The 25,944-nt window shown below is 44.5% G+C and overlaps 1 protein-coding gene across 2 annotated transcripts; it reads left to right on the plus strand.

The window, feature by feature from the left end:
- On the plus strand, window positions 1–25,713 carry LOC306935971 (uncharacterized protein). Of its 2 annotated transcripts, XM_079519354.1 has the most exons (10): window positions 1–2,444; window positions 6,073–6,134; window positions 10,248–10,352; window positions 11,332–11,469; window positions 11,876–12,024; window positions 16,784–16,952; window positions 19,401–19,529; window positions 19,921–20,056; window positions 22,286–22,422; window positions 23,611–25,713. In XM_079519354.1, the coding sequence occupies exons 1-9, from the start codon at window positions 583–585 to the stop codon at window positions 22,398–22,400; spliced, it is 2,865 nt and encodes a 954-aa protein (XP_079375480.1). In that variant the 5' UTR covers window positions 1–582; the 3' UTR covers window positions 22,401–22,422; window positions 23,611–25,713. The 2 variants fall into 2 exon arrangements, with proteins under 2 accessions (XP_079375480.1, XP_079375481.1); XM_079519355.1 differs by lacking the exon at window positions 10,248–10,352 and having other exon boundaries at window positions 4–2,444.
- The last annotated feature ends 231 nt before the right edge of the window (window positions 25,714–25,944 follow it).

Genomic DNA, 25,944 nt, shown 5'->3' on the forward strand with positions numbered 1-25,944 from the left:
GCAGCGGGTGGGGTTTGATCGCCGCGGGGGGCTCACAGGGTGCAGCAAGGCAAGCAGCAGAGCAGAGGCAGCGAGCAGCCAACCAGCCTCCCCTCCGGCATCAATCAGGAGCAAAAACCGATTATTGATGTCGCCGTTGCTGCGCAGCCGCCCATTACATCCATGTTGTCTACGGAGGAGGAGGACTCGGTAGGAGGAGGCTATCATCATCTGTTGTCGGGCTAGCTACCCTGAGCCTTTAGCGGGGCTGCTGCTGCTGCACACTTATTCAATTCACATGCATTGTTGTCGCCCCGTAACGTCGCTGTCTAGCTCCCCGCACGGCAACGCCGAGTGGATTTATTCACGCCAACGCGACCGGGTCGGAACTTTAAATGGCTGTGGTGCGGTTCTTCTTCTCCGCCGGGCTGCCACTGCCAGGCTAGGTGGGCTACCCTAGGCTAGCGTTCAGGATAGGAGGATGTGCTTGCAGCTGCTAGCTAGCTACCGAGCTGTTTATTTATATCAATGTTATGTAAGAACGGAGCCCCGTTGTAGCCTAGCTAGCTATACGGAAACTAATCGTAATAACAATAAATAATAATGAGTAACGCGCAACAAGATATGTCTCCAGATTTCGTCTTGATGCGCCTGGTGTCCGCGGCCGAGTACGACCGGCTGGACGAGCCGGAGGAGCTGATGTCAGGGGGCGGCGGGTTCGGCGCTGTCAAAGCCGCGCTGGGTCATCACGAGAACAACATCAACAACGGCTTCGACTTGGACCGGAGCATCAACCCGTCCACGGGCCTCGGCTCGGCCTCGCCGCACTACAGCTCGCCGCTGCCCAGGAAAGGAGAGATGGACGGAGGGGTGGTGCTGAGCCATCAGGCCTCGCCGGGGTCCGAGGCTCCGCTGTCCCCTCCGCCGGCCGGAGCCGGGGACTTCTTCCCGGGCGGCACGGGGGCACACGCCGGCTCGCGGGCGCAGCTGATGGTTTTCCAGAACCTGCTCCGATCCAGTGACGGGATTCTAGAGTGCGGGCTTGAGCAGCCGCCTCCCGGCTACCTCCATCTCCCGGTGGGTACCGGCGGCGGGGAGGCTGACAGACCGCAGCCTCAGCATCACCTGGACTCTGGAAGCATCACCTCACCTGGCGGCGTTGCGTCTCCTACCGGGTTCGACAACACACACTGCATCTCCTCTGCGGACGACGACGTGCCGCAACAACACCAACCACAGCACCTCCAGTGGCACCCGATACTGAAGTTGTCCAAGGTTGTGTTGGAATCCCAGACTCAGCCGGTTCTCCCGCTCCTGGACTCTGAGTCCGGTCCGGTTCTGTGCCACCGACACCGCTTGCTGCTGACAGATCGGCTGGCCAAGTGGCCCCCAGGACTCTTGGAACAAACACTACGTTTGGGTCTCCTGGACCCCAGGAAGCCCTGCGCTCCTGGGGGAGAAGACCCTGTCCTGGCCCTGGCCCGGAGGCTGGGCCAGCTGGGGCACAGCGTAGAGATGAAGGAGGGCATAGAGGGTGTTGGAGGGGAGGGAGAGATGGTCCTTCCTCTGCCCAGGTGCTCCTGCCACAGTGTTCTGACATCGGGCACGGGCAGCATGGGCCCGGGCGAGGACCCAAGTGAGACCAGTGACGCCCTCTTGGTCCTCGAGGGTCTCGGATCTGAAGACGTGGGCGGGCTTGGCGGAGGTGGAGAGGTGGAGGACAGGGACACAGGGGACACAGACCAGGGCGAGAGGGCAGGAGGAGGAGGCATGCTGGGCGGTGCGGGGTCTATGTTCTCAAGCGGGACGTTAAGTGTTTTGATGCGTCAGGTCCACCGGCTAGCAGAGGAGGCGGGGGTCTGCACCGACCAGAACTGCCGCCAGTCGCTGGCTGTCATGGGTGCCGCTGTGTCATTAGGTCCCTCTACTGGCCCCCTCACAGACCCACACCTAACCACAGGCACCGCCCTTCCCAGCGGCGCCAACACCGCTCATATCTCCACATCCAACCCCTGCTATCACCCTGTGCAGCCTCAAGCTCCCCAGGCCACAGCGGCCCTGGCCGGGCTGCAGGTCTTGCCGGACTCCCTCCCGTCATCCAGCTCTGGTCCCGCCGGCCCCCGGCCCCAACACCAGTCTCGCTCCCAGCCCCAGAGCCGAGCCACCACGCCCAAGCTGGGCATCAGCTCTGGGGGAGCGGGGCGCTCGGCTTCCCCCCTGGTCGTCCTGGAAGGGGACATCGCCGGACGAGGAGCGGAGGGGGACAAGACCCCCCGGAGGAAGTCGAGGAAGGGGGGATCTCTTAAGGTGCGTCTCAGTAAGTTGTTCCGAACCAAGAGCTCCAGCGGTGGCTCAGGAGGCCTTCTGGACAAGAGACCATCCCTGGCCTCATCCACCTCTTCTGGGGGCAGCCTGCTCGATGTGTGGGGGTCCACCTCCAGCAACCAGGAACAGGACAGTGCAAGGTAAGAGGAAGCACTAATGGAAATAACAGGTGTAACATAAATTATCGGCGGGGGGGAGGGGGGCATTGGAAATATTAACTTTAATACATAAAGTTACTGAACTATAACTATTTGAATTTGTGCTACTGCTGCGATTATTATTACTAAGATACATTAATCCACTAGTAAGTACACTACTACTATGGCTTCTACTACAGTACTACTACTACTGCTTGTTACTACTATTTCTTCTACTAATAACAATCTGTTATTTATTTTGCATCTAAAGGAATGAGTTGGCAACATGTTTGTAGCAAGGGCATAAGAACAAAGTGGACTACAAATAACATGAAAAATCCAAAAACAACTCCTTTTAAGACTATGATCATGTATGGACAGTTGGACACTGTCACGTGCACTGTAATTCACCCTGGATAAAGGCATCAGCTAAGTGCCAAGACTTATAAAATGCGTTCTTCAGTGGTCACTTGGATACATACAATGCCTTTAGGACAGTGGGCGTAGAACCTCGTATAAATGTTGTCATGGAAATAAGCACCGTGCAGTTCGTGATCCGCAGATATATAGTGATGCGTTACCATGGCGAAGGCAGCCCGCGCTTGGTCCAACATTCCAGTGGCAGTTGTTGCTGAAAACTATTCAAGCACTGACGCTCGCAGCAGCTTCATTCCTGTTGTCATGTCATGCCAGTGCTCCTGATGTCATCACAATACATCATCCTTGTACTCACATGTAGGGCAGTGATCCTTTAGAATGTTAATGATTCCTGTTCATTAACGATTCCCTCTTATCGGTTCCCTTTAACTCTTTGAGAGTTTCATGGATTTCTATATAGTTTTTAGACTTCTCTATGGCAGAATGGCGTTTTTGAATGATTTATTGAAAATTCTCTGTTGTGAATGTGTGACAACGAAAGACCTTCAGAGAAAGCTTGGCTTGTCTGCTTCCAGGAAAAAAATGAACTGAGTTGATAAAATGTTTAGTTTTTGTGTTGAAAGCCTTTTAAAAGAGCCTGCATTTACACTGGGTAGTGTTTCTAGGACAACAAAAAAAGTTATGCCCGGTTGAAGTTTTATTTTCTAAATAACTTTTTTTCTGCTGGGCGTACATAGCCATGCAATATCTCATTTTAAAGGGTGAGTTGTCTAGTTCAATTAAAATAAAATAAAAAGTTTCTCACATGTACCACTGTAGATATTTTGCCATCTATAAATAGCATGGTCAGTCATGATCAATCTGACCTATCCAGCTAAAAGTCCCCCTAGCTCTGAAATGGAACATCATATAAACTCAATTCTTTTTTGGGGTAAAATTAGACATTCTAACGCACATTTTGATATATACCATGTTTACATAGTCTTACCAGTACCGTGTCTATTCATGCATGTATCTCAAAAACCTGTTGTGAAGAAACAGTTTTGATAAAAAAACACATCCAAGGACATTGTTTTGATATGACTTTGTGCCCATGATATGTATCAAAATATAGACTTGAATGTATACTGTATTATAACAAAAAAATTGGGTTCTTACCATCTACCGTTACAGAGTAAATCACAGTTGAAACTCGCTTAGTCAAACCATAAACCTCAGAATAGTGAACAAAATAGCCATGACAGGTCTAACTCATTGTAAAAGCTTGTCTTTTATTTTTTATGACTACTAACATAATACAATTATAATAAATATTACAGAAAATAAATAGGCCTACATACAAAACAGTTGTCCCCAAACTCCCCAGTGTCCCCAAACCACTGCATTCCAGTTGTTCTTGACGGTGTGTGTGTGTGTGTAGGCTAAATTAAAAAAAAACAACAACTGAAATGAATGAATGCATCCGGTTCAGTGTCGGAGAAATCCATCGCAGTCTTGACTCTTCGTCTTCATCATCATCATCATCATCCTCCTCCTCCTCCTCATCTGATGCCAGTTCTAAATATATAAAAATAAACATTTAGCTGTAGTCAGCCCGGCCAATAGCCAGTTGGGGGGGACGGGGGACGTAGGCTATCTGACATCATCGTCATCATCATCATCACACGGAGACACACTAAACAATGTACAATCATGATTGTATACAATATACAATGAATGCAATTATCGTGCAAGCTCAGACGTCAATGAAACGTCATACAGATCTTATATAATACGCTACTGTTAGCTTCACTCCCCGTCCCCCCTCCGATCCTTGTAGCAAGGTCATCATAACGAACCACGCGTTGCTTCAGTAAACGATGCATGTTTGTTCTCCGTCTTTGTAGACAGTAAATAAAAGGAGCGAACATTACTCTAAAGATCAGATCGCCTATAAGGCACGCTACAATATAAAATACTTGTACTGCCATGCGTGCATGCCTGCTACGATACATTTGTACTGCACCAACCAACGGATCGACACCAACCCTCCCTCCAGCCATTAGCCAGCACCAATGCACCGACCAACACCATTAGCCAGCACCTTTGGTGCTGGCTAATGCCTGGGGGCCATCGTGGTGAGTCATTCTGGCGTCATGATCTGACTAGTAGTAGTAATTATCCAAGCATCTATTTGTAGCGATCATCTTATGATTTCTGATCACTATAGAAGGGCATTTTCTACAATAAGATTACCTCAAAACATTCCGGGTTGATCGTCTTCTTCAATGGTTTCCCGGTATAGCTCATCGGACGACGATGGGGAGACAATGAAAAAAGGAGGGAGGGAGCAGCGAGTCTCGCTGTAAGCACTGGACCAGGGCTACTCCGCCTGGAGAAGGCGACTGGGACGCGTATGGATCAATACTACTACCACAAAACTCGCTCAAATAAATAGTACTGCTTTCAACTTTTTCTGCTAGAAAATCGCTCGGGCGAGACGGCAAAACAGGCAAAACAATGAAGACTCCCTCTGCCCCCACTGTTTACAGGGGTTGGGACCAGCTTCCAATGGCAACACGTACACGTGTGTCACATGACACGGGTTTTCTGGGTAATGTAGTTGGAATATAAGCTCAGGAATTTAAACAGCGCTTCGGAGCATATTAATATGTTTAGATTCATCAAAAACTGTGAAGACGCCAATTGGCGTCATTGATCATTTACGGAATTCTGATGAAGACGCCAATTGGCGTCTTTCATCTTCTAAGGGTTAACGATTCCTATAGGGGCTTCCAAATGAAACCTTACAGGACTGTAACTCTGAGCGTGTACGAATGGAACCAAATGGACCCATGTTTGTACACTATCAAAGTTATGGTGACACTTGAAATGAAAACGTTTGAGTGGTATAGTAATTGCATAGCAGATGTGAAGTCCACATACCAGCTCTGGCAGTGTGAGAAAACTGGTTCCGGAAACGGTTCCAAATGTGATGGAACCGGTTCCTCTGGTTCCAGATACCAACCCTACTCCCTAGTGTTGTTGTTGTTTAATTTTTCTTCCTTTCACTGTTCCTCTCACTTTTTCTTCATCTTTGTTTCTTTCCGAGGACACAGAACTATTATGTTAAAGCCCGGCACCGGTCCATGACCTTAATGATTGTGTTGTTGTTCTGCACATTCCAACTGTTATGACTCTTTCTAGGTTTGTCAGCTAAATATGTGATACGTGTGCGTGTTTACCATGTGTGTTGTTGTTGTTTGTCTTCTAGACTGCAGGTCTCCAGGCCCCAGAGTGCCTTTGCACCTGTGTCCTTCACTCCCCCATTCACTGGTAGGTTTGTGTGTATTTCTGCATCCATGCAGTGGACTGCATCCAATCAATGTTAGCATTAGGTGTGTGTGTGTGTCCATGTGCACATTATCTGTAGTTAGGGATGGGACGATACTCATTATTATCGTTTATAGAGATAATTAAAAACTGCTCTCAATAATGCAGAGATTTTAATTTATTTTTTAGGTGTCCGCCATACACTAGCATGAATTAGCTTTTGTTGAGCTGCAAATTCTGTACCACTTTCCAAAACCACCTATACTTAAAACAGACCTGTAAAGAGTGCATTTGGTACGCTCTTATTTCACTCACACAAATCGATTCCACCGCATTGTGAGCTTGTAGATCTGCTATTTTTGGTGAACGTTCCCCCCCAGTATAGCGATGCTTGGGGGGAACTTCAAGTGGTTAACAAAAATTGTTAATTGTGGCATTTAAAATTGTAAGCATATCTTGATTATCGCGATAATATCGCAATTATTCTTTTGACACAATATAATCATGATGACATGTAATTTTCATAACGTTCCATCCCTATCTGTGTGCGTGCGTCTGTGTGTGCGTGGGCATACATAGTCCTGTATAACTCTGTGTTGTTGGGTGCAGGCAGTGTAGGTATTTTTACCTGACATTGTGTGACTTGTCTCTCCTCTGTGCCGCTGCCGCTTCCAGAGGAACAGTAATGTCATCCCAATGTACCGGAGAGACTTTTTTACCCGCCTCTCTAAAGCCCCGTCCTTTACCCTTTGATAGATAGATACAGAAGAACACTGCTTCCTAAACACTGGGCTGCGAACCATTTGTGGGTCGCGGACACATTTCTATTAGGTTCGCGATTAAATATCTGTTCATTTAGTTTCCTACTTTTTTCTCTTTTTTTCCTTTTTTTTAAGCAATGAAACAAACTATTTTTCTAAATAATGTAATAAATACATCTAAGAAAAATCAAAGAAATTCCATTAATTAGAAAACAAATGTTGGCTTTGGCCGTGGCTCAGCGGTCCAGGCACCTTGGCCGGTAGTCCGAGTCTGGCAGTGTGCCGCGGGTTCGACTCGATGTTTAAGAAGTTGTGAAAAGTTTGGGTCCAGAGGAGGCGTCCCATTCTTCTTTTGGGTCTGGTGTTAAACCGTTTGGGAACCACTGCAGTAGAACACATCATGTCAAAGGTGCCTCAAATGCACCACCATAGAAATGTTCAAACAACACAGACAGACCAACACCATAATAGTAATGACAACAGAAGAATAACCCGGCTCTGTTTTGCATCTAACAGATGGCATGCTGTTTTAGCCACTTTCAACCTGCTGTCCCAAGTTGACAGGAGCTAAAATAAGACTTTTAGGCAATATATAAATAAATATATCACAAAATATATAAACAGTTTGTGAGCTTTTAGATCAGCTATTGCACAAATTTCGAATAGGGCTTTAAGTGTTTAATGGCTACAGACTTAAATGTGTATAATCACGTGTCAGAATTGTGCATATACTGTATGTAGGATATATTTATTATGGGCTCTTGATTTGAGTTAGAAAGTGTATTTATATAAACATTCATGACAAAGACACACCTTTTTAAAAGCCTAACTGTGAGGCTCTGATGGGCTTACAATACAGTAGTACCTCTGCCAGTTAGACAGGCTGATGCTCCAGGCTGTCCAGGTGCACTAGAAGAGGATGGATGAGTCATAGTCAGCCTCTTGTGGTACTTTTTTTATTCTAAAATTCCAGGTCACGTCAGCAAAGTTACAGGACATGACGCATGTCATTATTCACGATCAGTTGTGCATTAACCCATTCTGGGCGGGAACCCCTTAGCATTATGTTATACTTTAGCTATTGAAAAATAGCAGACCTACAAGCTCATAGAGTGCCACGCTACGAGCTTGTAGGTCTGCTATTTTTCAAAAATCGCGAAAATGTGGCGCAAATCTTTATTTGTTTTTATACGGTTTTAACTCTCATCTTTACTTCTGGGGGGTCCCTGGAGCAACATATTTTCAGATGGGGGTCAGCGGCCAATTACATATATTTTTAGGGGTCCTTGACATGAAATAGTTTTAGAACCACTGACATGGAAACATGGGTTTTTCAGAATTTAGAAGCCATTTGTAGAATCGGTTCTCAGGTCTAAATGGGTTAAATGTCGAGTTGGGCTCCAGATAAACCTGAGGTGTATCAAAGGAGCAGTTCACCCAAAAAATGACTTATTTTCTATCAATTACACATGATTTATTTGGTTTTTGTCGCATTCCTGAGCCTGAGCAAAAATTAAAAATAAATTAAAAATGTAAAAAATCATCAATGAGTTCAATATACAAAGGTGTCTAGTACCTCTAGTCTAGAACAAAAGCCAAATAAAATTTGATGTAAAATCTTAAGTAAAAAATAAACTTTACATTTTTCTACATTTAATTTGTGTCATTCAGTTGTGAAAACGGACACTTGGAAAATAGTATAGGCTATTTATTGATTGATTGAATACTTTTTATTAACATGCTTTGGGCTGGTCCTATCGGAATCGGTCAAACGGTGACCCTGCAAATAATCGAATATCGGATATAGGTCATAATTTCATAATCATGAACCCCTAATAACCTTATCAGTCAGTAGGAGTTTCCGCCGGTCGTCAAATTATTGGCTTGGGAATGTGACAAAAAAAGAAAATCTCCATCGATTCAAGGCTTCATGAGGTGTGTTGATTGAAAATGCGTTTTCTTTTGGGTGAATTACTCCTATTAATGACAGCAGTGCTGGTAGCAAGTTAAAGAAATAAACAACTCCTGTCACATTCAGATGAGCTGGTCATTAACCACAGTCAAAGGAGAAAGTGCATGCACTTCCAGTCTATGGTCTAGTCTGACCATCAATTCTGCGACATTGTCTCAAATAAATCCAGACACACACATTGCATTGCCTCTTTGCCGTTATACTACTTCACTGTCAGCCTGCCTGCTATTCACTGTGTCAGTCAGTTATGTGCTCCAGTGTCGTGTTTGATATTAGTTTTCTATGGATTCTACTTTAGCATTATTATTATTTTGTTTTACTTTGGAAACTATGCCAAGCAAAGCCCCAGAGCTACGTGTAGTCCACAGAATAAGATCAGCGCGTACTGCGGTGCTGCGCGTATACGCAGATTCAACAGGAGACGGGCGGCGTTGAGAAATGCGCTGGTGTTACGCGTCGTGCAGCGTCAGTGTGTTTTTTTTTTTTTTGTTGTTGACGCTTGGCTCGTCGACTAGAGATCATGTCACGTTCATAAAAAAAACAGTCCACTTCCTTCTTTAGGTACGCATGCATTCACATTGGAACGATCCGTATCTGAATACAATTCAACTGTCCAGAGACCCGCCCCCCATGCGGTCTCGGGGACGGTTGGGCGATCCCCTCCCGGGAACGGTACGCATCATTCACACTACCACAACATCTGCCAAGTGGTCCCGAGTGCGCACCCGGGACCATAGTGTGAATCGCCCCTTAGTTTTACCTAGCCTGGCTCCAGATCCTGAATCACTAGCTACACCCATTCAAAAAATCACACTCGTGTGAAGTGAGGGGTGGTCTTATCATCATACAATCAAATCATCACATTCCGTGGTACAAACACACACACAAAGCTGTGCATAGGAGGGGCTAGCGCCCCTCAAAAATAATGTTCTGGCGAGAGAAACTAAATGACAATTCAAGCCGAGTGTTGGGCTAAGTTTTACCATTAACCACAGTCAACCTGGCAACCCTATTTTGGGATGCAAAAATGTCCAAATATAGCGAAAATAGCCATTCTCTAAGCTAACAAAACAACACCTGAAGATGTGTTAGCTTCGAGATCATCTACTTTTGATTTCTTGAATATATGTTTTTTAAATTCTTAAGTGGTTAAAACAACTACCCAGGTATTGCTGCTGTCCTCTCTTCTCTTCCTCCTTTCATAATAATAATTTTTCTTCACATTTTTCTTCAGCTGTTCCCTCAGCTAACTTTCTGTTGTTTCAAAGCTGTTAACATCTAACACCTCTCCTCTTCTCTCTGGTACTCCTTTCTACCTGTGTACACTGCGTGTGTGTGTGTGTGTGTGTGTGTGCGTGTGCGCGTGTGTGTGCGCGCGCGCAGGTGAAACGGTGTCTCTAGTTGATGTGGATATTTCTCGGAGGGGGGTCAGCTCTCAGCACCCTCCGACCCCCCCTCCGCCTCCCAGACGAAGCCTCAGTCTTCTTGGTACATGGCACTTCTCCGTTTTCCCCTCACGCCTTTTCCTTTCTTTATGTTTTTCCTTTTCGTCCAATGTTTCTCTCTTAGCTTCTTTCTTCTTTATATTACACATACTCATAAAATATCATAAATGGGTTCTTGTGGTGATCATAGCACGTGTTTTCTTTTTTAAACGAAAATAAATGTTTTTTAAAGTGATGTGTCTCTAGAGTGACACCTGAAGAAATTACACTGCTCGGGTAAATGGACTCGCTCGCTCTAGTCACAACATGACACGTCAACGATTTCACACCTCTGAACTTGTTTACATGTACATTTGCGTTTAACAGCATGTGAAGAGCGAAGTGATGTCACTTGTGCTCCTTCCACCGTTTGGTATTTCCACCGTTTGCTCGAAATGGAAAGGGAAAATGTCTGATTTTGATGTCTAAGATCATCAAAATTCCCTTTTAATATGGTAGTGCTTTTAGCTCCAAGCCTCCAACTATTAATTTACTTCCATCAATTTGAAAATAGGGGGAGTTTTCTAAATGAGTCGACACTATGTAAGGTGTAATTTACTTGTGACTGCAGTTTATGTTAACTCAGAAATGCTGATCTGCTATATTATGATGTCAATTAATTAAAAGGAATGACCTGGGTAAGACAGAATGTGTGACTGGATGGCTAGGTAGCTGGATACACAATGATGTGAACAAATGGATAGATGGATCTATTAGAAAAAAGTGTGGTCCCCAGAATTAGTTTTTAATCAAATCAATTTAACCACTTTTGAACTATTGGCTATTTGTAAATATCTGTTTTCAAAAAATCTATTATACAGATTCTCACAGAGCCGATGCTTTTGGGGCAGGGCTGCTACTGTAATTGATGATCCTTGCAAAACGCTGAGTGAATGCTGAGTCAAATCAGAGCTGGGATTAGCTGTAAGGTGTGGGCAGGAAGAAAATGGCAAAAATATTGACGACGATGCTTGTTGCTTCAGATGACTTTGGTGGGCCTCCCCAGCAACAAGGGCCTTTCCTGGACCGCAGTGTGGGGGCCTCGATGCAGTCTCTGCCCCCACGACCTCTGGCTCTCCCCCCCACACTCGGCACCATCCAGCACAGCCTCAGCCTCAACGGTACACACACACACACACACACACGTGTGCACGCACGCACACACGCACGAGCGCGCGCACACAGAGGGCATATGTTCACAGCATATGGTAACTCAAATCAGATCAAATTCCATTTGAAATGTTATTGCCCTATCAGAGGGACAGTTTAAAATACAAATACAAAACGGTTAATTGTTTTTCATAATGATACACACATTATAAAGGCTTATACCATACAGACATGCATCACCACGATAACCACGACATACAGAAACGCAATCGCCATGACGACTTGCTACTTTTTATGCTTTTCAGCTTTTGTGTGACACTGTACTATGATCAAGTAGGGCGTTAATTTATAAAAAACACTCATTTTCGGTTTCTGCCCAATAGCAACAATATATTTGTGTGTGTATGTTGATTCCAGACACCTTCCTGCGCGGTCTTCCTCGACCGGTGCCACTACGGCCAGACGGCCATCCCCATCCTCCCAGGCTGACCCCCCGGCCTCTCCTCTGCCCCCTCAGCAGGCCCGACGCCAGCAGCTTCGCCACCAGCCTCAGAGAGCTGGAGAAGGTACAGTTAGATGCTGCATGTCACCATAATGAAATTTAACTTGACCATTAATTGTCACAGAGATAATTGCGATTAACGATTTTTGTTTTGATTTTTTGGCATTGAACATTGGAACATAATGGATAAAAAATAATTTTTTGGCCTTTGTAATCAAAAATCCCACAGACAAATAACTTATTTATAATATACATATTTATTATTTTTATACTTTCAAACAAATGTAACGTTAGTGACAATAGCTCAACTACAAGCTTACAACGTATCAATGTTGTGCTTGTAGGTCTGCAATATTTGGAGAATATTTGAAAATGTATGAACCTTTTTCAACATGGAAATGATTATGCAAAATAATTGTGATTAGATGATTTAGGTGATATTATGTAATAAGTGTGACAGGCCTAGCTACTATAGGTACAGTAGGTCATGCGGTTGTGCCACAGAGGACCGTTGTGCGTCAGTCAGAGGTGCAGCGCTTCACCTTAAATGCAATTTGCGCTCCCAAGGTGTGTGGAATAATAAGTGTCTGATTTTACAAAGGCAGCAGCTAATTATGCAATCTGTTCAGCTGTGCTTGGGACTGCCTGCCTTCTGGCTGTGTTTGAAGCAGAGCTTAAAGTTGGGTTGAAATGGCATTTTGCCAGTATCCTAACTTCTTTGTAGTAATAGCTGAATGGGTAAAGAAGCCATCTGGAAAACAGAAGGTCTGGGGTTCACGCCCCGACCCCCGGTCTGTGTGTCGAAGTGTACCTGAGAAAGACAACTTATAGCCCCAGCCTCCTGCACCCTGAGTGCTGTACTAATATCGGTCACTGCTCCTAATAGTTAGGATGGGTAAATGGCGCAGATGGCAAATTTCACGTATTTGTGCGATATACAATCAGAGTGACAACAACGAGGCTGCCATGTTGGATACTGCTGCATACAGCACTGCCCTCTAGTGTCGGTAGCGTGTTAATTTGAGCTTTGTGTGAAAGATTGAGGATGTCATAATATTGGTTGAAATTGTTTGGTACTTGCTGATGTAAGACTGCGTCATATTTTGTTTTACAGGAAGAACTCCTTTTTTATTTCAGCTCAACTTTAAAAGTTAATAATAATAGCTCAGATTTATATATCGATATTAATAGCCAAATTAGCTTTACATAAGGAAAGGGAGGAACCAACATAAATTAGAAAAAACCCTGAAAACAATTAAGACATATATGTGCTAGATTAAAATCGATAAAATGTTAAGCATGAGTTGCAGTAGACTAGCTCGACCAGTCCAGCACAAAAATAAACAGAAAATCGTGAGATGCTGAAAGTGATGCTGACATTTAGCAAGAGAATGCTGTCACACAATGCAACTCCAACTGAGAGAAATTGAATTTGGGCGACTTGCTCAGAAAAATAAAATCTGTTGAAGGCTATATTGTCATCCAAATCCTGCCCATAGTAACTACATTTTAGAGGATATCTAGTATGGGTGTAATATTTATGTATTCTCTATTTTGCGTTTACAGTCAGGAAGTAATTAAAAATCAAATTTTACCTAGGATGGTCTAGGTAATTATTTTTTATTAAAAAAATAATAATCCCCAACAATTTCACCCAAACAAATCCCCCACCAGAACATTAAAACTCGTTATTAATAGAAATATAATAATATATTTTCATCTTGGTCACTTTTACACATCCATATTGTATCTCCATTAATTGCTACTGGATAAAAACAACTCTGTTTATGTTTAATGCATTGAATGTTGTCCTTGAATGTACTGTATCTGTTTGTGCATTGTAAACAAATTAACCTGCTACAAGTACAAATAACATGGGCTGTGATATTCCAGGTGCGGTGCTGTTGTAGATTAGGTTCCATTTCTACTTTAGGCTGGAGATGCAAGGAGGAGCTTGACTATTGCTGTCATTGGTGCTGCCACACTATGGAAAGAGCCGCGCACGTTCTCGGCTGCGCGCAGCTTAAATTCTGAGTTTTTAGACAGCTGGTGGATGGAAAAGAAGCTCCACCTCCGTGGAGCTTCTTTTCCATCCATTTAAGCTGCGCAGAGCTTAAGAAGTGCGTGGCTGTCGACCGTTTTGCGCTTAGGTGTGGAAAGGGCTATTGTGTGGGAGCTTTAAGGTCATCACCCCCATCCCCATGATCACACGACGCTTTTAGTTTTAATATAGCCTGCTGTGATAATATCCACCTGCTTTTTAGAGGCAAAGAAATGAAGCGCAAAACCAGCCCTCACAAATGTAGTGAGCGCATAGAGGAGAGAGGCACACAGACAGGGGCATATTTTGACATTATGTACAGTGCCTTAGTGCTTGGCAACGACGCCTCATTAATTTCAAGACAGACCTGCAAAGCCCCATTGCAACGTCTTAAGTCTTAGGGGCGGCAGTGGATCAGGGGTAGAGGGATAGATGGTGGAGAGAAGAGTGCGGATGGGAATCGCAAGGTTCAGGTTGGTTCCCCCGGCCTCGGTGTGTGAATGTGTGTGTGAATGGCTGAATGTATTATGCACAATCTCCGTAAAGCGCCTTGGATAAAGGCGCTATATAAATGCTCCATTTACCATTTTATTTACCATTTAAGTATATAGGACTAATGCACTTAATGCTTCATGTGTGTGGTTTTGGGCAAACCAATCCGACTACCTTTATATCACGCTTACATTTGCCCATATAGCTCTATTGCTGCTACTGCATGTTGTTCAGTGTAGAGGTCTTCACAGACGGGTCCAAAATGACACAGGCTGGAAATTTGTACGGTGATCAAGTTCATAGATCAAAACAACGTTGATATTTCTGGTGACGTGCCGTCTTCTTATTGATATGAGGGTTAGGGTCATAATCATGCTGCTGAAGCTTAACGTTGGATATTACTGGGAGTTAACTGCAGCACTAGTCACTGGACTAAGTTGAGGAATGGAACAGACTTTTCTGTATGTTTCTTGCTAGTATGCGCACCAGTGTGTGCCGACACAAACACGTGTACTTGAATTGTGTGCCCACCCATGTGGGCGCGCATCACTTTATATAAGATGCGGTGCCCTTAAAATAGCAATATGATGTCTTACATAAGGCTTGTGATGTAGTTTTGATTTGTCTTATGCACAGTCGCTAGATGCTCCTGTGCCTTGTTGCCACGCCACCCCCCATTATATACTATTTAGAGGGCGTAGACACATTGCATTTAAAATAAACAGGGCGTGAAAGATTGCATAAAGCATTGTCCACATTGCACTGAGTGCAAGATAAGACAAAGTGGGCTTAAAATGACAAGCAAACTGTGTTCTCAGGCTGGTGAACCTAAATAAAATATTTGTGGGTACAGAATGTACCTAAAACGATATGCTAATTCAACTTAGTGTATTAAGTGTATTCACTCCAACCAAGACATCAGCTGATGTCACTAATTAAGACGCCTCGCCTGATTTAATGTTCAATTTGAAAGTATGAAGTGAGCAGTGGTGGAAAGTAACATTTACTCGAGTATTGTACTTATGTACACTTATTTCTACACTTATTTCTTTTTTTTACTTTACTGGCTCCAATATTCAATACTTTTACTTCTACCCCAGTACATCTCAGAGGCAAATATTGTACTTTTAATCCACTACAATTAATTTAAAACGTTAGTTACTAGTTAATTACAAAACATACATTAACACAATGAGCGCCCCACGCATGGTGCAATATTAATTAATCAGGACGAGTATACCTGTCAAAGGGATCAAATGTGTTACCCACCTACCCGGAATATATATTTTGGCTATTTGAAAATAGACCATCTACATGCTCACCATTAATCGCGTTGTGAGCTTGTAGATCAGCTATTTTCAAAAGCTTTTTAAACCTTTTGAAAATGGGACATTTTTGCATAATGAGTACTTTTCATACATGTACTTTTACTCAAGTAAATTCAAGTAAAAAAACTGCTGGGTATCGGACCAGCAATCAGACTTGTATTCTTTTGAAGTGTCCAGCACCAGCTCTATTATTTAGGAGCAATGCCGTTTTAGTGTTTTGAACTGTCACTCTGCACCAGCAATCAACTGGATGTGCACAACTCACTGTTTTGAACTATAACCCACTGTTTTGAACTACTAACTAATTTATATGCCTTTTTATGTCGGCCAGCTACATTTGTGGACTTCAGTCAAGTATGCCAGCACGTTCTAAGCAAAAAACGACACTTTGTGGACATGAAAGGTCTTTCAAACCTTGAAATATTTCATGGTTTGTTGATGCGCTGGTGTTGATTACCAACAGCCGTTGCATTGTTGATACTAAATACTTGCACCTGCTTTATTGCAAACTATCCCAAAACAACTGATTAAGTTCCCCCACATTATTTTATTTACTTATTTGTGTCTAAAACGTTCAAATAGCAGATGACAACGTGTGAGAAAATCATTAAACCGCTTTTAAACTGATGTCCCTCTTTTAGGCATGATTATGGGCAGAATCGCGTTTCGAACGGTTCAAACATTTGGCGGTGGTTGTTGCAATTACCAACCTGCACTACAATACGTCACCATAGTTTTGCGCTATAACAAAACAAAACCCATGAAATGTAACGATGGTATACTTTCCGTAAAGCAATTCCAATAGTGAGAGCTGTGTTGTTCGAACCCAGCGAAGGAATGGCAGATTTTGGCCACGCACCGAAATACCTGTACTGTATGTATGTGTATCAAAGAATATGAGTGTAATGTTGAGTACTGGGGTCCTGTGAACTGATGTTGAGGTGGTGTGTTTTGTTTGACAGTGCGGCTGGTACTGGGGTCCTATGAACTGGGAGGATGCTGAGATGAAGCTGAAGGGGAAACCCGATGGTTCCTTCCTGGTTCGGGACAGCTCTGACCCTCGGTACATCCTCAGCCTCAGCTTCAGGTCCCAGGGAGTCACACACCACACACGCATGGAGCACTACAGGGGTAAGACACACGCACGCACGCACATACCACCCCCCCCCACACACACACACAACACACACACACACACACACAGTATATAAGGCCTATATGTGGAATGAATTGTATAATTTTTGTCACCATATCGAAAGTCCGGGGTGTTTTTCATTTGCTGTCATGGCGATACACAGAGCATTGTATCAGAGAGCATGAGTATGCCAGCCTACAGAGGTCTGCCAGGAAATCAGCCGCCAGCACTATCAAACAATGCTCTGATATTTAGTGCAGTGCTTACTTGGGTACTTCAGGTATATATCATTTATATATATTTTTTTAATATGTTTGCATTCATCGTTATGATATGCTATTGTATTGCCTAACAAAGGTTGACTAAAGGTTTTTGCTGCAAAGCCCGCAATACACTGTAGAGTGTAGAACAAGCCTGGGATTCTATTGTTTGTAGAGGGTAATATTGAGCTATGACAGTTAGAGAGCAGACGTGAATGCCAAGTGATGCTAAGAGATCGTTTCTGTATTTTGTATGCCACCTTTTTTTTTCCTATACTAAAGTAAAGCTTCATTTTCAGAATCTGTTCATGTTAGGTTTGTGTATTAATCACAGTTATACTCGTCCTATAAATTAATTACGCGGGCGCTCATGACGAGTAGGCTCGGTGTTTGATATCGCTGTAAGAAAGCCTCGCTGTGGCCTGGGCCGTGGCTCAGCGGTCCAGGCACCTTGGCTGGTAATCCAGTCTGGCAGTCTGCCGCGGGCTCGACTCCCGATCCCGATGGCCTTTACTGCATGTCACCCCCCCATCTCTCTCCCCATTTCCTGTCAGCCTACTGTCTCTGTCGCTCTATAAAAAAGAATAAAATAAAGGCGAAAAAAATAAATAAGTTAAGAAAGCCTCGCTGTGTTTCATTTTGGAATCGCTCCGGTGCCTAGACAGTAGACACGGCTGCTAGACCCCCGCCCGCACTGCTTCTGTTTCTCCATAGCCATTAGCTTCTGTTTTAGCCGAAGTACACTCTTTTCTCTGAAACTACGCCGCTGTCCGTGGTTTTGAACAGATCGGCGATGTTCGGAGGTTATTTCTGATTATCCGGTGATCGCGACGGGAACATTGGCGTTTTCTAGAGCAAGGATTGGCCTAACTTAGCTCGCTAGCATTGATGCTGTTACTTTAGAGATAGATAGATTATTTTTTTTTTGTCATGCACCAAAGGTGCCCAGCCAACATGGAATTATAGTCAAATCAATGCTTCAATATTGCATAATTGTACAATAAAATTAACAGTTTTTTTTTCTTTTACACAAACAAAACATTCTGCCTTTTTTCCCAAGCTTTACAATTAGCGAAAACAAAAATACCTTTCCTAAAACAAAATTCAAGTTTTTCATAATCATCCAACCAGAAAAAGTTAACACAAATAGTTGACATTTTATAAAATATGTGTCTTAATTCATCATATAATGGGCAGTAAAACAAACTACTATACTGCTAGCATCCAAGATGGCGACAATAGGAGGCTTCATTGTACAAAAATGCCCCTGATCACGTGGCACCCAAGCGCTACCCATTTGGTCCAGATGTTTGTAACAGATGTTGTGCTCTTTAACGGCACCAATTTAATTGAACCAGTTAAAACCGGGACAGCCTCCGCGTCATTTTAGATTTTAGCGTTGGCTATTCAGAAATGGCAGATAAACAAGCTCACAGTGGGTCACTTTGTGACTGCTATTTCTGGACATTTTAGTGTGAGAACTACTGATTTAGAATTGATTGATTGATTGAAAATTTTATTAACAGTTTGCAGAATTACAGTACATTTCAGCACAAACTCAATACAAAGGCTGTTAACTGTGAGTGGACGACCCAATTAAGCATTACACTTGTTTACAACAGGTTCCACCATGTTCAATTCATCAAAACATTTAGAGACGTACAAATAGACACTTCTATATAGACAAAGAACAGTACAGGAATTCATCATAATGGAGGTAAAAAGGGAAAAGAAACATATACAGTGAGGGGAAAAGGGGGAGGGGGCGGTGGGGGGGGGATTCAGATTTTAGAAGGCATTCGTGGAATTGGCCTCCCGTCTTACGGCCGAGCTACACCGAGCGCATGTGTGCATAAAACATGCACACGCAAGCCCTGCATATGTGCACTTTACAATAGGACTGGATCTATAAGCACGTTTGTGCGTATGCGTGGAAACGCACGCTGAACGGCCTGGTGTAGCTCGGCCGTTATTTATAAGAGTTTGAATGATCACACCCCTAAAAATAACATAGCAAATGCCTGACGTAAATTATTATTCTTCATTGTGCGTTCTTAATTCCTTTATTTATTTCTGTCTTTTGGTCTCTCTCTCTCTCTCTCTCTCTCTCTCTCTCTCTCTCTCTCTCTCTCTCTCTCTCTCTCTCTCTCTCTCTGTGTGTCTCTCTGTGTGTCTGTCCTCCAGGTACATTCAGCCTGTGGTGTCATCCTAAGTTTGAAGACCGCTGTCACTCGGTGGTAGAGTTCATAGAGAGAGCCATCATGCACTCCAAGAATGGAAAGTTCCTCTACTTCCTGCGCTCCCGTGTCCCCGGTAAGTGGTAACCATCCACCAATCAGGGCTCTCTGTTTCCGTCTATTCGTCTATTCATCTGTCAATATACTGTATGTGACTGTCCTTCCATCTGTCAGTTGTTCTCTTTGTGTCTATTTGATAGACAATCTTTCAATTTAAATGTAAAGTCCGATTCTAAATCGTAGAACTATTGAAAAATGTTGAAGAGAAGATTTAACTTGAATCTTCTCTTCTGGGGGGTCCCTGGCACAAAACCCTTTTTTGAAGTGGCGGGTCAGCGGCCAAATACATATTAATTTGGGGGTCCTTGACTTGAAAAATCAAGTCAAGAAATGGAGAACTACTACTATAGAGGGTTTTCTACATAATGTATGTGTGTGTGTGTGCGTTTGTGTGCGTGCGTTCCCAGGCCTGCCCCCTACTCCGGTCCAGCTGCTGTATCCAGTGTCCAGGTTCAGCAGTGTGAAGTCCCTGCAGCACCTCTGTCGCTTCTGTATCAGACAGCTGGTCCGTATAGACCACATCCAGGAGCTGCCCCTGCCAACGTATGTACAGACACACACACACACACACACACACACACACACACACACACACACACACACACACACACACACACACACAGAGAGAGACACACACACACCGGAAATTATTAGCTCACAACGTGTCGTTCTGCATGAGAATCATGAGGTATTTTCTTCTTTAGATTTTCTTTTCCTCAACGTTTCTGCTTAATTATCAGTGAGAGAGAGACAGGAAAGGGGGGGGGGGTGCATGGATTAAAGTTCTCAGTCACCACGACTGATTTAGCCAATCTACAAGCTCTCAATGCGTCTGCAATTGTTTTTGGTTATTATTTTAAAAGGCCACTTCACCCCTTTTGCAACCAGATCATATTTTAATGATGTTTATGACACAATAAACACTTTCCTAGGGTGTGCAACGTGCAATGTGTTTTGAGATATTTTAGTCATGGCAAAATGTTCATGACCAAAATTTTGTCATGAAAATATGGTCTCACTTCCATCCTGGACTATTATTTTTCTGGCCATAGGGTGCACATTTCCAATTGTGCTACTACAAATACTATTAAGATTGAGTGACTGCTGTTTCGTCCAGCGGTGAAATGTCCCTTTAATCATTTGAAGTGGCAAACTAGCAACATGTTCAGAAGAACTAATGGTCTCGGATATTTCATAAAATCAAAGGTTAAAGCCTCAGTCTGTGATTTATTCACCTGGGTGGCAGTATGCAGGAACAATTAGTATCGGCAATTACTAAAACATCATAATTCTACATATTGTGTTAGTTAATTGTTTAGGAATCGGCACTAGTTTGAGGAGGCTCCTTTCACATTGTTTCACAAATAGAATAATAGAACTGAAATATTTTTTCAGTCTTGAGATTTTATTTTGCTTGCATTGGAACCCGGGCCAGCTGCGGGAAGGACTATGGCCTTATTATGTATGTGGTGTGTGTGTGCTCTCTTACCAGGTGAGCCACCTTGCAGCCGGAGAGTTTTACAGTCAGCTAAAATACCAAGTGATGTAATTCTTGCCTCCTCTAGAGCCAGTCTCTAGACAAGACTCATAAAGTGGGAATATTTATATATGTGTGTGTGTGCTGATGCATGTTTGATCGTCGCAGAGGGGTTTTGTGGAATTGGTGCTGATGTGATATTTAACTAAATAAAAGACTGGAATTGACAATGGCAGTGTGGCAATCAGAACTGTTAGATTTATTAGAGCCAGTGGACTCAACCATCTGCAATTTGACGCTGTTTGAAAATAATATGAATATAACCTACCCTAATCCTATTTTAAATTTGGTTCTTGTGGAAATTGTGCGGTTAGTTTGTAAAATGTGTCAAACCTTCGGTGAGGCTGCAGTTACATTATGCCTATACATGGAGATATTTATTTGACATGGAGAAGAGTATTTTGACACTGTTACATTGTCGCACCACAGTGGTTCGTAGATGGTATGCATAAAGTGAGAGGAAAATCGAAAGTGACTTTAAAGTTTAATGCAATCAGATAGGACTTTAATGTTTGGATGTATAGGCTATCAAGGCTAGAAAGTCTTTTTTTGCGACTCAGTAGGTATTCTCGCATTATTTCCACATGCATACCCTCTATACACAGAAAAGTTAAAGTGCTAGACTTTGTAACCATATCATTAGCACATTCTCTGCCACAGAGTGCACAGGCATGCTGAAAGGAAGGTGGGAAGCTCTTCTATACCCGACAGTATGACATTGAAATAAAATATAGTTTACAAATTTCTGTTTAGTCCTAGACCTGAAATCAATAGCCTAATATGTTACCCATCAAGTTTTATTTGTTGTGTGAGCAGATTCTATGACAGCATTTCAACGTTGGGGGCATGCATGCACAGAAGTAATCCGTCCTGCACAAAAGTCACATTTTGACAAATTCACCCTGCAGACTAAATTCATTCTGATTGGCCTAGATGTGTCACTTGGGGGTACAACATTAATTCCCTATAACGCTGCTAACCTGTTGTAACTGTCATAGTAATCCAAGTTAGTAGTGATGCCGATCATGACAAGAATACCTTACTATAGATCGTCTGAATGAAGAGAACCATTGAAGACCTTTCCTTTTCAACATTTGGCATTTTTAGCAATATTTATGGAGACATGGCAAATTAGTGTAAGCAGGATAATGCACTGTGAGCATATGAGAAATTAATTTTCTTTTCTACTCCTTCTGTCTGTCTGTCTGTCTGTCTGTCTGTCGTCCTCCTTCTAGACCACTGATTGTCTATCTGAGGAAGTTCTACTATTATGATCCTGAAGAGGAGATGTACTTGTCAATCAAGGAGAGGGACCAGAATGGCCAGCCGGGGGTGGAGTCTCAAACGTAGCGCTGGAGCCTGATAGGTTGATGTGAGTGATTGGCACCAGCGGGGATTCATACATAAGCACTGAGCATGCTCTGTTGTTTCACAGTATGCACTTAACACTCAATGACCCCTGGGAGCTGAGCAGCTCCACTACTGACCCCTGGGAGCTGAGCAGCTCCACTACTGACCCCTGGGAGCTGAGCAGCTCCACTACTGACCCCTGGGAGCTGAGCAGCTCCACTACTGACCCCTGGGAGCTGAGCAGCTCCACTACTGACCCCTGGGAGCTGAGCAGCTCCACTACTGACCCCTGGGAGCTGAGCAGCTCCACTACTGACCCCTGGGAGCTGAGCAGCTCCACTACTGACCCCTGGGAGCTGAGCAGCTCCACCACTGACCCCTGGGAGCTGAGCAGCTCCACTACTGCAGGTTGGGTTTAAGTACTTTGCTCTGGGAGCTGAGCAGCTCCACTACTGCAGGTTGGGTTTAAGTACTTTGCTCTGGGAGCTGAGCAGCTCCACTACTGCAGGTTGGGTTTAAGTACTTTGCTCTAACAAGCACCATGACCATTTCAGCCGTATATACTGTGTTGGCTGGGACCCCCCAGCAGTCTGTACTTGGCCCCTTACCTTTTTGTCTCTACACCAAATCAACGTTGCTGGATATAGACGATCTACATGCTCACACAACACGTGATTATGTCCAGGAAAGGGACACTTTTGATGTATGGCACATTATTTGTGATAAGATGGAACCAGCGATTGACAGGCCGACTGACAGAGTGGCCAACAAGCCCCCTTGGCCCTGGCCGTAGCTAAATGTTAACCTACTATACGAAGAAGATGTAAGTCCATATGGGCTGGGCTTCCTTGGAAGCATGACACTTAAATAAAGAAAAATCAATGAATCAATCTATACACCACAACTACCTCAACTCCCATTATATTAAAAAGTAAATTAAGCGGCCTGGGCCGTGGCTCAGCAGTCCAGGCACCTTGGCCGCTAGCCCAAGTCTGGCAGTGTGCCGCGGGTTCGACTCCCGATCCCGACGGCCTTTACTGCATGTCACTCCCCCATCTCTCTCCCCATTTCCTGTCAGCCTACTGTCTGTCCCTCTATAAAAATTATAAAATAAAGGCGAAAGCCGCAAAAAAAACATTTAAAAAAAAATGAATTAATTTATATAAAGAACTATTAAAGATTAAATTAATCTCCCCTTTTTCTTTTCCAGTTCTTTTTTTGATACCTGACCAGCTGACCTGAGAACTGACACGTGTGATTGGATACAGTCTCACTCCGGAGACAAGACTGCAGCCAATCAGCTCCCTCAGCTCGGCTCTGTATCCGGGTGGAGTTTCAGATGATCCACGCTCCTCCGACTCTCTGCTTGGCTCTCAGGGAGAAGGGGAGGGGCTTGGGGATGTGGAGACTCCGCCTCTCTGGTGATGTCATTGCTGAGCAGCTGAACTTGAGAAAAACTGACTGTTAGCAAAGATGCTAACTTGCAAAAAAAAACAACAAGAAGAAGAACAACAAACCCCAGCCTGAGTAATGAATATTTTGTCATCTCTAGGATCCTTTTACTTTCTATGGTTCAAACAGGAAATGATGTTGCTTGTTCTCCATGTTCATTGGCCCAAAGACAATCTCCTCTCACATGTGGTAGTGCAAGCTTGGGTTTTTTGCTTTGTCTGGGCCCTAGAACAAGAAATTCTGAAAAGTGAAAAAGAAGTAATTCATGATATTGATGGACTTTTATTTGCATTACACTTTAAAATAATATTGTAACATTAATGGAATGAACAGTGAGTTAATATTAACTTAATATTGATCCCGTCATCTCCACATTCAGTAGTAAGATATCTTTGTAGCCAATTAAGTCTGTACACCACATTGAGATGTACTGTATTAGGAGGGAACACGCACATTTCTGCCCCCTCGGAAGTACTGGGATTCTAGAAGTGACAAAATGCATTCCGCACTTGAACCGACCATTACGGCAATATTACCAAAAAGAGGGGGGTAAAATAAAAATAAAAGAGAATGAACCTAACAAGGTTATTGTGACTACCCTGCTGTGACGTTACAATGAATGGTAACATCACACAACTTGTTGATTCACTGGAAGTGGACGGGTGGGTCTGTTCAGAACATTGTCTGAGTCAGACTGCTGTGGGAGAGGTTAAGGTCCTGGCAGAGACTCTTGTCAGCTCTTACAACACTTCACCCCACGACGGTGGTTCGCAACCTGGGGTCGCAGCCCTCATATGGGCTTTCAAGATGTCAGATGGTCACAAACAAACAAATCAAAACAATGATAAATGAGGGAGAGAGAGAGACTAAGAGGAAAGTATTCCACAACACGCTGAGACTCGAAAGACAAGCCGACGTTCCCATTGTTGCTCCAAAGACACAGAAGATCAACCATCTTCTGTTTTGGCTCAACTAAACCACCCCTCCCTCTCTGCCCGGCGCCCCGTTCCCTGCCCATCACCCTCGCATCCCTCTGCCCCGTTCCCTGCCCATCACCCTCTCATCCCTCTGCCCCACGCCCCGTTCCCTGACCATCACCCTCGCATCCCTCTGCCCCGTTCCCTGCCCATCACCCTCTCATCCCTCTGCCCCGTTCCCTGCCCATCACCCTCTCATCCCTCTGCCCCACGCCCCGTTCCCTGACCATCACCCTCGCATCCCTCTGCCCCGTTCCCTGCCCATCACCCTCTCATCCCTCTGCCCCGTGCCCCGTTCCCTGCCCATCACCCTCTCATCCCTCTACCCCGTGCCCCGTTCCCTGCCCATCACCCTCTCATCCCTCTGCCCCGTGCCCCGCTCCCTGCCCATCACCCTCTCATCCCTCTGCCCCGCGCCCCGTTCCCTGCCCATCACCCTCTCATCCCTCTGCCCCGCGCCCCGTTCCCTGCCCATCACCCTCTCATCCCTCTGCCCCGCGCCCCGTTCCCTGCCCATCACCCTCTCATCCGTGCCCCGTTCCCTGCCCATCACCCTCTCATCCCTCTGCCCCGTTCCCTGCCCATCACCCTCTCATCCCTCTGCCCCGCGCCCCGTTCCCTGCCCATCACCCTCTCATCCCTCTGCCCCGCGCCCCGTTCCCTGCCCATCACCCTCTCATCCCTCTGCCCCACGCCCCGTTCCCTGCCCATCACCCTCTCATCCCTCTGCCCCATGCCCCGTTCCCTGCCCATCACCCTCTCATCCCTCTGCCCCACGCCCCGTTCCCTGCCCATCACCCTCTCATCCCTCTGCCCCACGCCCCGTTCCCTGCCCATCACCCTCTCATCCCTCTGCCCCGTGCCCCGTTCCCTGCCCATCACCCTCTCATCCCTCTGCCCCGCGCCCAGTTCCCTGCCCATCACCCTCTTAACCCATTAAGACCTGACCATTACGTTTCAGAAAAAAAACCTATGTTTCTATATTGGTGGTGGTCAAACGTTTTAATGTCGAACCCCAACAATTATCTGCATTTGGCCACGGACACCATCTGAAAATATGTTGTTCCAGGGACACCCCAGAAGCAAATATTTGAGTTAATATTCGCTATGAAAGA

Source organism: Electrona antarctica (genome assembly GCF_951216825.1).
Source record: "Electrona antarctica genome assembly, chromosome: 14".
Classification (NCBI taxonomy): domain Eukaryota; kingdom Metazoa; phylum Chordata; class Actinopteri; order Myctophiformes; family Myctophidae; genus Electrona; species Electrona antarctica.